The sequence below is a fragment of the Lampetra fluviatilis genome, chromosome 28 (genome assembly GCF_964198595.1).
Source record: "Lampetra fluviatilis chromosome 28, kcLamFluv1.1, whole genome shotgun sequence".
Taxonomy (NCBI): domain Eukaryota; kingdom Metazoa; phylum Chordata; class Hyperoartia; order Petromyzontiformes; family Petromyzontidae; genus Lampetra; species Lampetra fluviatilis.
The window spans coordinates 2,557,261-2,572,036 of NC_136302.1; the positions used below are offsets into that span (position 1 = coordinate 2,557,261).

General features: G+C 51.7%; 1 protein-coding gene across 1 annotated transcript in view; it reads left to right on the forward strand.

The window, feature by feature from the left end:
- The first annotated feature begins 709 nt into the window (after positions 1-709).
- Positions 710-14,776, forward strand: part of KCNAB1 (potassium voltage-gated channel subfamily A regulatory beta subunit 1) — a 90,115-nt gene continuing 76,048 nt past the window's right edge. Inside the window, exon 1 of the mRNA XM_078869535.1 lies at positions 710-1,267. Within this exon, the coding sequence (XP_078725661.1) occupies positions 936-1,267 (332 nt within the window). The 5' untranslated portion in view covers positions 710-935. The remainder of the gene's footprint in view (positions 1,268-14,776) is intronic.

Below are 14,776 nucleotides of genomic sequence, written 5' to 3' on the forward strand. Positions count from 1 at the left end.
ACACAGACACTACTGCGTTTACCCTAGAATCACACACACACACACGTACATGCAGTTTAGCAAAAGATCGCACGTTTAGCCGTGCACGCGCTTCTAGACAAAAATCATCGTGAACACACAGCAGCATCGAGTGTGCGCTATCGTAATGCCAGGCTGTTGGCAAAGGTCACTCAATCAGTTTTTGAGAGACACGCAACTACACAACCGTGGAGGTCGCAATTTAGCTTTGGACACATAGACACACATGGCTACGCACACCAACACAGATAACTGATTAGTCATATATACATGCAGTACATACTACACAGAAATGTACTATTTATATTTGTATACAAACACCGATTCGCACACAGATACTCACGTTAGCCTAATGGACATAAGATTGCAAACATATATGATTTAATGTTGTAGATACACGGACAAGATTACGCGTTTAGCCCAATTTACACAAAAACATTTATTCCATTTAACTTCAAACACACTTCAACACACGAGATTAACATCACCTATTTAGCCACACACACATCACCCATTTAGCCCAACAGACACATTCATATTAAGCCTATTAGACATAGAGACACATAGATCTAGCCCAATAGACACACACAAATACAAACAAGCACTCATGTAGCCCAATAGATACCCACAAACAAATACATGCATTCTCCATATAGACACATAGACACACACATAGGGTATCAAACTCAGATAAAGTTCACTCGTACAGCTCAATAGACATGCACACACGCCTAGAATTCCCCACACACATATAGAGCTCCACACACACATAATAGTCTCAAACTTTCGCGCAGATAAAGTTAATTTATACAGTCCAACAGTTCACTCATACAGCTGAATAGACACACACACGCACACGCGCGCTCCCCAACACACACAACACAACACACACAACACACACACCGACCGGCAGGACCATGTTCACGGCGCGTCCCGCCAACCCCACCGTGCCTGCCGGCCGCGGGGCCGCGATGGCCATCGAAGACCTCTACCGCATCAAAGCGCCGGTGAAGAAGCACAAATCGGCGGCGACGACCTCGGGCGTGGGTCGCGGGGTGCCCGGGGCTCCCCCCTCCTCCTCGTCCGCGATGGGCTCCGGCGGCAGGAGCCACTCGGGCGACGAGGCGCGGAGCCGGGCGGCCAGGGACGCGCGCGCCCTCGCCAAGATGCGCGACGTCGAGCGCTTCCTCAACGTGCACGGAATCTCGCTCGCAGACAGCGCGGCGGCGCGCACGGGCATGCGCTACAGGTGAGGTGGTGGCGCGACTGGCTGGCTGGGTGGCTGATTGGGTGGGTGGCTGGGTGACTGGGTAGGTGGCTGGCTTGCTGGCTGGGTGACTGGGTGGGTGGCTGGCTGGGTGACTGGGTGGCTGGCTGGGTGGCTGACTGGGTGGGTGGCTGACTGGGTGGGTGGCTGGCTTGCTGACTGGTTGGGTGGCTGGGTGACTGGGTGGGTGACTGATTGGGTGCCTGGGTGGGTGGCTGGGTGGCTGGGTGGGTGGTTGCCTGGCTGGCTGGGTGATTAATTGGATTGATGGATCGCTGACAGCGCGGCCACGCACACGGGCATGCGCTGCAGGTGAGCCGATGGCTGGGTGGGTGGGTGGCTGGGCGATTGGATTGGTGGGTCGCTGAAAGCGCGGCCACCCGCACGGGCATGCGCTACAGGCGAGGCGACGGTTCAGCTAGCTGGGTGGTTAGGTGGGCGATTGGATTGATGGCTGGGTGGGGGTGGGGGGGGCTACGTGGCTTGCGCTGCTTAGCATGACTGGCTGGCTCGCTCGGAGGCTGCGTGGTGGTTTTAGTGGATTGCTCGTTGGGTGGCCGGTTGTTTGTTGGACTTCTTTCGCACCGTGCGTAGCCAACCGTGCAAATTGGAGGTGCCAATTGTGCTAATGATTTGGTTGTCTAGATGGCTGGTTAGTTGGATGGCTGATCGGGTGGGTGGCAGACTGTTTGGTTTGGTAGGGTGGCTTGATGGGTGGTTTGTTGGGTAAGCGGCTGACTGGTTGGGTGGCTGGATGAATGGCTGGTTGAGTAGATACTGTATCTAGCTATACTGCTGGTAAGGCGGCTGGCTGAAAATCTGGGCGAGTGCATCCATGTACACAGCCACTACGGGTGTCCTGAGTGTCTGAACAACTACAAAATGTGTATAGATGGCTAAGAGGCATCCACAAGATTTCGGATAATAAAAAAAGCATGGCATTTCTGAGGCCTTAAACAAGGCGACATAAATGAGCGTCACAGCAATGTGTGTAAAACATAAACACAGGGCCGGCTGCACATAAGAGGTATATGGAAGTAGCGGAGAACAGGTGGAAATTTCAAACACAAATGCAGGCGCTTCTGCAAAGGCTAATTATACGGTCGGAGTACATGTAATTTATACCTTCAATAATGAACATGGGTGCGTGTGGATAATGATAAAAAATTCATGGCAGGCTAAGAAACTTTGTAGTTCAGAATATAACGTGACAAGATCACGTTGTAGATGTAATCAGCATGAGGAGGTTGTGATGGGTGGACAAGTGCAGGGAGGAGGATGAGGGCGGGTTACACAGACGGGCATTGGAGTGACACCCAGAGGTTTGCCATCAAGTGAAAGACCTGGGGAGCGGTGGCGCAGCAATTAGCACGCTGCGCTCACGGCCAACACCAGTGACGATTATCTCACCGGCTCCTGGGCCTTTCCCTTTAGGTCTACTCAGCCTCAAATGAGTACCTGGTGCAATGTGTAGACATCGCCACGAGGGAGTCAAATGCTGGGTCTGCGTGGTGCTGGCCACCACCCCCTTCGCGTGGCGTGCCGCCTTTCATAGGCGCTTTGTTCACAGCACTTGCCCCCAAAGTCTGCTAAAGGTTACACAGGGGGTCTTTGTTGAGGTTGTAAAAAGGTCGGGTGTCGGTTGCACTACAGCTGGGGGATCTGGCAGAAGGAAATAGGCGATGGGGAGGTGTGGCGGCAGCAATGATATTGGTCGTGATGCCCTCTCGACCTTGACCTTGAGAGTTCATGCAGGTGCTGCGGTGACGAGATGTTCACTGCCTCGCCTGGTCTACAGGATCCCATGGGTTCGATCCCGAATCTGACGCCTGCTGTATATTTGGAGTTTGCGTGTCTCTCTCTCTCTACCCGTGGTCGCGTTGATTTTTCTTCGAGATTTACGGTTTCCCCCCGACACATTTAGAATCAACATCGCGCGTTTAGAGTATTTGGCTACTAATATAAATTTCCACGTGATAAGCCGCTTCGTTGAAGTATAATTTGTGGCCAGGTTGCTGCTGAAAGAAGAGCTACATAGCTCAGTAGACCTTACCTGGTAATTTTTTTAAAATAGTTTAGTTTTAAGCTTAGATGCAGTTACCTTCATCTTGTCTGTGCATCGCTTGTGGCCACATCTACCAATGCTTTGTCTTACCCTGCAGCAGAATGCATGAGCGAATCTAACAAGGATGTTGTGACGGGTGGACACGTGCAGGGTGGAGGAGGGCAGGTTACCGAGACAGGCATTGGAGTGGCACCCAGAGGTTTGCCATCAAGGGGAAGACCTCGATTCAGACGGTGGTGGTGTTGTTGGTGGTGATTGTGGTGGTGTTGTTGGTGTTCCTGGGTGTACACCCGCCACCGGAGTGGAAGAAAGGCAGGCGCATCTTACAGATGACTAGTCGATGGTCAGAGGGCAGATCAGTTCCCCGGTAGGTCCTGGTGTCAAGGACATGGGCTCGCATCCGCTGGTCCGTCACTATGTAGTCCAGCAGATGTTCTTGCTTGGACCCGGCATGCATCCATGATGTTGTGTGGATGCGCCGATGCCGGAAGAGCGTGTTGGTAATTACAAGCCCATGGGCTGCACAAAAATCTAGCAGCCTCCTACCGTTATTATTGAGCTGATCTGGCCCATGCCTTCCAATCACTCCAGACCAGGTGCCAGCATCATGACCAACTCGGGCATTGAAGTCACCCAACAAGATGACTCTGTCCCGAGTGGCCACTTTAGCCAGCACCTGTGACAGGAGGTCATAGAAAGCGTCTGACTCATCGGCTTTGCCTGCATCCCTCCACGGATGTTCGTCTTCGGTGGGGGCATAAGTAACCACGACCACCACTCCTCGCCTCTGATTGATGGGAAGGCGAGCCCAAAGTATCCTGGGGCTTACAGCTTCCCACACCTCACCGCCACGCTCCCACGCCCCCTTCATTCTTTTGTTCAGAAGAAGAGCCACACCCTGTTGTTTGGCAGTCTCCTGCCCCGAGTAGAGGACTGTCCACCCCTCATGGTGGCAGGATCCAGAACCGGTCCACCGGACCTCCTGAATGCTACAGAGATCCAGGCGGTACCGGTCCAGCTCCCGACAGAGGAGTGGCAGCCTCTCCTCCGCAGTGAGCGTTCGAACATTTCACGTGGCCATCCGCAATGGTTTTTCGTTGTTTCTGGAGGAGCCCCGAGGGTGAAAATGCAATCTCCTGGCTCCGCCAAATGGGGTTTGCCTGGGTATTTTGTACCATCGGACACTCCACCCCCACAACTCCCAATTGGTGATGGGGCAGTTGTGGAGAGAGTGGAGAGTTTCCCATACCTGGGCAGTGTGCTTATGACCGGCTCCAGTTTATCAGCAGAGGTCTCACTCCGAATCAGTCGAGCGGCAATATATTTTCATTGGTTGCGTAACGCTGTGTGGAAGCTACCTGGTCTGTCGCTCCGCACGAAGCTTCAGGTCTTCTCGGCCACGGTCATTCCCTCCCTTCTCTACGCTTGCGAAACGTGGACCCCCCTAGTGGAGCATCTTCACCGGTTAGAAACATTTTGGCTGGCCTGCCTACGATCCATCCTGGGTTTAACCAGGCTGGATTGTGTGAGGAGCTCACAAGTCCTTGAAAGATCTGGGCAAAGTCCCATCAGTGAGCTCCTCCGGCAGGCAAGGCTGCGTTGGCTGGGTCATGTAGCCCGCATGCCCAGCCACCGTATGCCTAAACAGCTTTTGTTCGGCCGGATCGAGGGGGCTAAACGGGCGCGGCACGGGCTAGAGAAGAGATGGAGTGATGTGGTACAGGAGGACGTGGAGCTGAGTGGACTTGCCGATGACTGGTACCAGCGGTGTCAAGATCGGCCTCAGTGGAGGAGGCTCGTGAAGGACGCTACTGGGCAGTTGGAGGCAGTCGCCCTCCAACAACAACGGAGGGCGGAGGAGCGACGCTCACAACAACGAGCGGAGCGCCGGGTGGCTAAAGCACAGCAAGTTGGTACAGTAGGGGGCACAGGTGGTGCATCAGCCAGTCATCTCGGTCATCTCGGTCAGTCGACCCGTGGCACCTGGGTCTGCCCTGTGACCTCCTGCCAGCGGGCGTTCGACACTTCACGTGGCCTCAAGGTGCACATGGTCTGGCACAAGCGTCGTGGTGACGTCACCGCCACTTAGTGGCGAATGGCGGTTGTTGTTGTTGTTGTTGGTGTTGTTGGTGTTGTTGGTGGTGGTGTTGTTGGTGGTGTTGTTGTTGGTGTTGTTGGTGTTGTTGGTGGTGGTGTTGTTGGTGATGGTGTTGTTGGTGGTGGTGGTGGTTCTGATGAGACTGGGGGAGCGTTAGCGCAACAGTGAGCACGCTGCCCCACGGAACCCGGTGACCAATGCACTCGACCTCCGCCATTCTCTTTCGAACCCCCCTCCGCCCCGTTAGTTTACGCAACATATTACGGCGGCACAAACACCCACACAAGCTTCATTGTCGCGGTGACCGCATAGAACATCGACGCGGGACGCACATCACGCCCTCGTCGGCGCGCAGTGGACTGGGCGCAAGTGACATCGTCCGTGCACGCGCAGCGGCAAACGGCGGCTTCACGCGCAACACGATGTGCGAGAAGAGTCCACCCGGTGGGGGGGGGGGAACAGCCTCGCGCTCGTTTCTTTGTTGCGTGCGGAGTTAGGTGGCGTGTCCGGAAGACGCCCCCCCCCCCGTGCGTTTCGTGGCACGTACCAGGGGGGCGGTGGGGGATGGAGAAGCCGCAGACGCCGTTGTAGGAAATGCGCGACCGGCGTGTGAGCACCGTCGCGTTGCGCCTCTTTGCCGGGCAACTCGCGCGCCTGTTGTGGACTCGTTCGTACGCGTGTACGTTGAACTTCTTTCGCACCGTACGTAGCCAACGTTGCTAACCGAAAGAGCGGGGAAATATGCTTACAGTGGCATTCGAAATGTGAGCAAGGGAGACACGGCGCACCTGTAAAGTACCTGCGGACACCGTGGCCACAAAGCTGTATAGACTCTCTCAATGACAGCACCGAGGCAGCAGTCACCCACACGGGGCATCTTTGTGTGTGAATTGGTGAGGTTGCAGGCTAAGCTTTTAAATATTTAGCGACTGGTTTTGTAATATTCACGCGAGGAGGTTTATGGCTTTAAACATCTGGACGGGTTGCTGTAAGGGTTATGACGACGGCTATTTAAATGGTAATGTCAGATCACTCAGTATTTGGTTATTTTCTCTTTACATTTTCTAATTTCACAAATATAATGGGGTTCAATTGTTACAAGAACATAAAACAGATCCCCCGTATAGCCTTAATAGACTGTAGGGGCAAGTGCTTTTAACGAGCACCTATGAAGGCCGGAACGGTACACGAGGGGGTGGGTGGCCAGCACCACGCCCGACCGCCTTTGTCTCCCCAGTGGCGATGTTTACACACCACACCAGGTACGCATTTGAGGCTGAGTCGTCCTAGGAGAGGCCCAAGACCGGTTCAGATAATTGTCACCGGTGTTGGCCGTGAGCGGGAATCGAACTCGGGTCGCCGGGTTCGTAGCGCAGCGTAGCGCTAACCGCTACACACACACGCACATGATTTGCAATCCTGTAAATTCGGTTCTTTTGAGGCAGGGGTTGGTGAATCCACACTTCGATTGTGGTGCTGCGACTCCAAACTCCATTGGGGAAAGATGTGGCAGGGGTACGGCAGTACAGCAAGTGGGTTTATGACCGGTGTGGGAGGACCTTCCACTTTGATCATCTCATATACTTGGATCTCTATGCAAGTGTCCCTCAGCACAATGTCAGGGGGCCACTGGCGACCCATGATGGCCTCTTAGTGCGGCCTGTGACTTGCGGCCCCTGACAGCACACAAATGGTGACAACAACAACAACCGCCATTCGCCACTAAGTGGCGGTGACGTCACCACGACGCTTGTGCCAGGCCATGTGCACCTTGAGGCCACGTGAAGTGTCGAACGCCCGCTGGCAGGAGGTCACGGGGCAGACCCAGGTGCCACGGGTCGAGTGACTGAGATGACCGAGATGACTACACCCTCCATCACCGTCATCGTGCTGCTCTCAAACCCCCAGATGGTTTCAAGTGGGGTGGCGGCCCTCGTCTTACCGGCGAAAGTGGCCCCACCCCCATGAGAATTAGTGAAGAACACTGCTCGAGGCGCTCCAGTTACTCTCAACATCGGAAATATTTTTTTAAGAATTGTAAATTTAAAGAAATGTTTGGTCATGCTGCCGAGTTGGCCAGTGGTGCGCAATGGGGAGCGGTGGTGCAGCGGTTAGCGCTACGCTGCGCTACGAAACCGGTGACAGGAGTTCGATTCCCGCTCGCGGCCAGCACCGGTGAAGATTATCTGAAACGATCTTGGGCCTCCCCTAGGTCGGCTCGGCCTCAAATGAGTACCTGGTGCGGTGCGTAAACATCGCCACTGGGGAGACAAAGGCGGCCGGGCGTGGTGTTGGCCACCCACCTCCTCGTGCGCCGTGCAGGCCTTCATAGGTGCTCGCTAACAGCACTTGCCCCTACAGTCTGTTTAGGGCATATTTGGTGCGCAGTGGACACAACCACTCAACGCGTGTGTCAATCACACTGTGGCCTTAAAATTATATTTTTATAAAAACGGGACGTTTCAGGTGTTGGCCCTTCTGCATAGCGAGAGGGGCCATTGCTGTAAATTTGTCCAGACATTCCAACGCAAGATGGTCGTGAAACAAAAGTGATTTGAGGTCAAGTGAAGCTTCCTTTGGATGAAGTAAGGGCGAACATTTAATTATTCACGACACATCTAAATGATCGCGTAGACTCACTTGCGCTGTGGTTATCCGCGAGAGTGAGTCGCAGCGTACAAAAGTGCAGTTCCCTCTTCTTAACAAACACGACGAAGAAATACGAGACGAGGAATATGAGTCAATACAAACACCGTCAACGTGGCAGTACAAACAACACGGGACATGCGAGGCGAGGCTCTAGACAGAACAAACAAAGACGGTGCTGGCGACACAAAAAAAGGGAATAAATTCTTGAACTCCGGTGCCGAAATCGCATCGCCCAACGGCGCTCGATGGGGCATGAAACTGCATCTCGATAACGCCGCGAGCATTGCCATCTAGAGGCGGTCTGACGAACCAACCCGGCAGGTGGACGTCTTTCGCAGGGGTCAAGCGGTGGTGGGTTGGTTTGCGGTAGGGTCGTTGCGATCAGGGTGGGGGTGGTCACGATCAGGGTGGGGTGGTCACGATCAGGGATGTAATCCGAATTCATGCGCGATGATGCAATGTTTGGTGACCTATTCATCCCATTGCTTTTGTGTATTGCGTCAGTGAAACTCGTAGTTTGGATCCACAAACGCAGGCAACCCAACCTCTCTCAAGTCTTAGTTGGTCACGTGTGTTAGTCCAAGCACACGGGCCTCAACGTTACGGAAGAACAATAGATGTTTATGTTCTATGGTTATATCGCGTAAATATAAATGTGCCGTTAAAGCCGCCACAACCCTGGCACAGCCAATTAGTAAGGGTTGTCACGTAAACAAAACATGTCAATTCGTTACTCGTACAGCACACTCGGTGCGTTGGAGAGTAAACCCACAATATTAACAATTCGAGTACGACGTTTCGGCCGGTAATTACAACCAGCATCATCAGGCGACAACAGCCAGAGTTGTGAAGAAATCCTGAAAAAAAATCCAACATCATGGATAATACTGGTCGCGAAAGCCTCCGTGTTACGGAAGCAGTTACAATTCTTGTTCGGGATGAATCGTCAGCCATCGCCTCTTGATAAAGGGTGTACAGCGTCGTGGAATGAGCGAGTTTTCTCCTGGGAAATAAACTTGAAACTTGACTACCTGTGTGTCAGCAGCGGACTTTTTTTTGCCAGTGTTCACCTCCGGTGGCGAGACGTTAACTACCTAGACAGGTATACAGGAGGTCGTGGCTTCGATCCTCAACCCTGACACCTGCATATTTGGAGTTTCCACGTTCTTCTCGTGGTTGCGTGATTTTTTTAATCTGGGTCCTCCGGTTTTCCCCTCACATGGTCTATGTCCATGGTCTTTATCTCTCTCTGGCTCTTGCCAAACGGTAAATCATCTTCTTTGCTATCAAGCTTCTGGTAGAGTTGTGCAAATACTGTTCCTTTTGCCACTGCTCCCACTCGCATTGCCTCTCTTCTCGCTGCCAGGCATTCATCCAGATGGTCATTCTCTCTCTCTCGTGTTCTGCCACTTCTTAAACTTGACCTTTTTTTCTCTTATTGCCTTTTGCACTTCGTAACTCCACCACCACGTTTCCGTATGTTGCATCGGTCTTCCTTTGCTCGCTCCCACCGTACTACTACCTGCTGCTCTCAGTATTCCACTCGCCAGTCGTTACCACATTTAATTCACGCTCCTCCTCGGCCTTACGCTTTTGAACTTCTCCACAGCTTGCCTGCAGAAGTTTTCTTTCTCCTTGTTTAGTCGCCACCAATTCACCCTGCTGCAGTTATTTTGTCTCGTCTTCTCCTTCCTACCCCCTTTAACTACGCAATCTGCCACCAGTAGTCTGTGTTGTTGTCCAGTCACACAAAACTTTGCAGGGATCACTTTGCTGTTTTTCACTCCATTCAGGTGCTTCCTCCTCACCAAAATAAAATCTATCTGGCCCTTCACCTCTCTACTCTGGTAGGTCATCGGATGTCCCTCCTGCTTCTGGAAGGAGGTATTCACCACTGCAAGATCATTTGCCTGGGCCGTTCGAAGAAAGCCCTCTCCTCCCGCATCCCTAATGTCATATCCGCATCCTCCACGGTTCCTTTCATATCCGTCCTTACCTCTTCCCACACTTCCATTTAAGTCTGCGCCCATGGCCACTGCTTCATCTACCGGTAAGCTCTAGAACTCCTGGTCTAAGCTCTCCCAAAATGCATCCTTCACTTGCCCACTGCAGCCCATCTGCGGGGTATACGCACACACCACATTTACAACCCCACTGTCGAGTACGAGTCTGACTATCATCAGGCTGTTAATCGCTCTTCTGACTTCCACCACCTTTGTCTTAATCTCCTCACTTAGCACAACTCCAACTCCATTTCTCCTTGTTGTGGTTCCATGCAATAACAATTTAAAACCACAGCCAATCTCTTTCGCTTTGCTGCCTTTCCATTTTGTTTCCTGGATGCATGCAATGTCGACTTTCCTTCTTCTCAAGCAGTCCGCTAATTCCTGACCTTTCCTTTCATTGTTCCAATATTCCACGTGGCCAACCTTATCCTCCTCCCGAGCAACCTTCTGCTCTTTCCGTTGTGTTTCTCCGTCTCGATATGTGCACGCAACGCAGCTACCACCTCCCGGGTCTGCACTCCCTGCAGCGGCAGAGTCACTGGGTCCCGAGATTCTCCGCACGCTCTGCCCACTTAGGGGCTGCGGGGGACTGAGGGCCATTCGTTTGCAAGGACTTTCCATGCTTTGGCTTTAGGGTTTTACGGCCGGTTTCCACCAGACGCCAACCCTTCTCCTTTTATCATGGCCTGTGACAGGCAGAAACACATTTCTGGCGGAGTTAATTTCAACACACGTACATACATGCTATGGAGGGGACTGGCCCCCGCCATGGGAATGTGGAATTTCCATCACTGGTGCAAGGTTGCCGGTGGAGATGAGAGCAACCGCATTGCTTGCGTGAGCATGGAGAGGCGCTGTTGACCTCCGACCGCTTCGGTGTTGGGAGAATTCACGAAATTCAGTGACTCGGCATTTCACCAGCAGAGGGCGGCCCAACTCCTGATATAACGGCGAAACAGAAGGGGCCCATTCCCATCACCACGAGCCCTCGAAACGTCCCTTTTCTCTCCAGCACTGAGTGCGATGTTGGCATGGAATATGAGCCCAAGGATGGAACGCACCCGATTGTCTGTCCATCGTGGAATTGGAGCGATGACATCGGCCCCTCCGGGAGCTATATTCCTTGTTGTTGCATCGCACGGTTCGTGAGAGATGCGAGCGGTCGGGGACGTCTGAATCCAGCCGTGGATAGACCATGGCTGGTAATGACACGTGTGCGCCGAGTCTCATTCGACCGTGCCATCTGCGCGTGCTTTGAGGCTGGAAAACCAGGGACGGATTCTGACATTCATGCTTTGGTCACATTCCACCATTACTCTAAATCCATCTTGTGCGATTAGCATCGCGCCATGAGATTCATAAATATATGCAGGAGATGTATGTGCTACGAAGAAAGGTCATCGCACGACACCCCACCTAATGTACATTCTTCATTTTAAGGCCACGGTGTGATTGACGAATGCGTTGAGTTGTTGGTTTTGTTATTTTCTCTTTGTGTGAATCACTGCCAACGCAACAGAGGTGTCACCAAATCATCTGTTGGATTTCCAGTGAGAGGGGGTGGCCCTGGCAGGGTAGGAGTGCAGTAGTGCGGCTCTATCTTGCTGGTGGTCACCGTCTGACGATTCGAGCGTGGGCCCAATTAATGCTGCACGCTGTGCCGCTTTTGATATCTGCGGCAGCGTTGCGAGCCAACCGGCGCGCGCGTGAAACAAAGATCGCAAAGCCAAGCGGCTGCTGTGGACACTTTGCCGGCTCGCTGTGAGACCCACACCGAGCACAGCGGAGACCTGGCCCAGTGGCAGCTCTGGTTTAGATAATTACATTTATTTAAATTAATCAATAAATATGCATTTTACATTTTTTGCTGGTGTTAATTTACACGTGACAAGCCACTTTGTCGGGATATCGTTTGCGGTCAGGTAGGTTTCTGAAATATAAGTTAATAGCTCAGTGGGCTTAACCTGGTGAGATACAACATCGCTTTGTTGTATTTGTATATTGTTGAAGTGATGTGTTTACCTCTCCAATGGTTTGCACTCCCGTCGGGGTTTTGTATTGCTTGTTATTGTAACGTCCTGAAACGCCCCAACTAGATATCCGTGAAAAATATGTTTATTAGCTCATCAGATCCCTCCAGTATTATAAAATATTCTGATTCTGCTGATACTGCGGGTGTATTAGCCGTGTCGTCTGCTTAACAGTGGACGTTAAAGATGCCGTGACGTTATAAAAAATCAAACAGTAGGCTGCGTCTGTCGGTGCCACAATATACATTTTAAATGTTTTATAAGTTACTCGCACCATTATTTAATCGGGAAAGCTCACCGCAACATCAGAGCATCTTCGTGATTAGCCTTTGCGCTATAAATTAATGCGAATACCAAACGCACTAGTTAAAAAAATGTGATTTAAAGGCGTGGAAACTGAAGATTCCGGCAGACTTTCTGAACTTTCCCGACTGCCACTGGCCCTTTGCTTCGCGCGCTGGCACGAATTTCTCCACTGGCATGCGACTTGAACCGTTGTTGGAAACCGGGGCGGCCGTGCCGATTTGCGAGTGGCCGAATGCGCGAGAGGACAGAGGCCCCGCAGCGCGCGGCCACGTGGAGTGCGAGCGCTCCTCGTGTCGAGCGCTCATCGTGTCGACCGCGTGACGGCGGATGGCTCTGCGACGCATTACGACGTCTGATGCGCTTAGGAAATGCACAAAAGGAATTGGGTCATCGGCATTACTTTGCAATGTACGTCTCGTTTCTTTGCACTTTTACATGTGATGCCCTGTTTAGCACCAACTTATCAGTGATCTCAGCAAAAACTATAATTGAATTAAAAAGTATTGCAATAGTTCGCGTTTGTTATACAACTATCGACATTGCTGGCTCCATTGCTAAGGCAGCGGTCTTTTATTTGTTTTGTTTCTGAAGAAGAGCCATTGCCCGTAACATGTTCCCGTCATAAGGCCACGCTCATGACAACTTTGGCAAATCTATCTGATCTTGTCATGAACACCACTGCTGTGAGTTAAACACGTGATTAGGAGATGCTGTTACGTTGACAGTTGTGCACAAGCACAATTGACAAAAAAAACTCCAACAACACTGCCTTGAAATAAAACTGCTATAATTGGTGACATTTTCGGCAACGGCCCTTTATAGCACAAAAATGGAGAGGCTTGAGACGCAGCGGCATTTGATTTTACCGAACTGAAATAAACCACCCGGGCAATTCCAAAAATTTGCAACGTCACGGTAAAATTGTCTAATTGACCTAACCAGCGGATGTCATGTTGATGGAAGTTATCTGTAATGGCTTATTTATGGAATACGTTTATTGGGTTGGCGCTTACACGAACGCGCATGGACCACTGCAGTTCCGATGGTGGATATAAAAAAGTAATTTTGCTACGTCAATCCACTGCTGGATGAGAGCATCCCCATGCTGCGCGGATCGTGGGAACTGTTTGACCATACTTCACCATGCCGGTCAGTGCGGGTGGGTGCACACGGTTCGCGGTTTTTAAGTTGATTTCGTGTCACCGGGCTGGAGTGCTCGACGACTCGCTCTGCAAGGGTTGGGCCCCTAACAATGACAAGAGCAAGGGAAGTTACGGCGACGAGGGTAAAGCAATTAGAAACACACATTTTTTAAAAAAACCGACAAAAAAACCAAACTGTCAGATGAGAAACAGAAAATACTACAAAGTTATATCAACGTTAAATCGGAGCTAAATATTAAATCCCACCCGCGGCGCAAATCAGCTCGGGGCAGATTACCCTCAGCACTTACCAGAGCAAAAATGACAAGCCACTAAAGCTGTAGAAACGTGAAATAGATAAAGGGTGACCGCAATACTACGAAGTAGACAAAAGCGAGGATATTGATGGAGCAAAAACAATGCAAGTGCCTATAGACGCTGTGACATAGTCCAGTGACAACGGCGAACTTTGCTGCACTGCACTCGACTGGCGACACCCGACGTAGAATATGTTCAAGCCGCGGTGGTCGCCCATCCAAGCACGATCCAGGCTTAATCTTGCTTAACTTTGCAAGATCTGACGAGATCGGGGGAATATTCTGGGCCGATTTCGTCATCGGCTCCTCTTGAATATCCAGGATATGTTATGATGATGATTATTATTATTATCTGTATAGACAACACTACGAGTGGATTCCCTGCTCAAATGAGCACGGGGCTGTTACTTATCTCTCATGGCAGTCATGAGCCTGCGGTGTCAATTTCAGATTCCTGTGCCAGGAGTCGGTTCCCGCCCACGGGACAATCGCTGTTTGACTCCCAACAAAATTGTTTACCGGAGTTGAAATTGGCACCCCATATTTGCGAGTCAAATGTTCCAACAACACCGCCATCGCATTTAGACGCTATATATATGGTGTAACTATAAATACACCGTCACTCTATACCGTGATTACAGCATGAGAGGTTTCGGAGCGTGCGTTTTACGAGCCGATATATTTTGAGCTTTTGCAGGAAAATTCACGGCGCGTGGCCCAAAGAACGCTCGCGATTTATCGCCACGCGCGCCGTGAACGTTTGCCCAAAAGTTGGCGATTCGGCGGAAATGGCAGCGCGCGCTGCTGTTGCTGCGAAAATTGTAAATGTTGCCGCAGCAGCAGCAGCAGCGGCGGCAGCAGCGGCGGCGGCGGCGTTG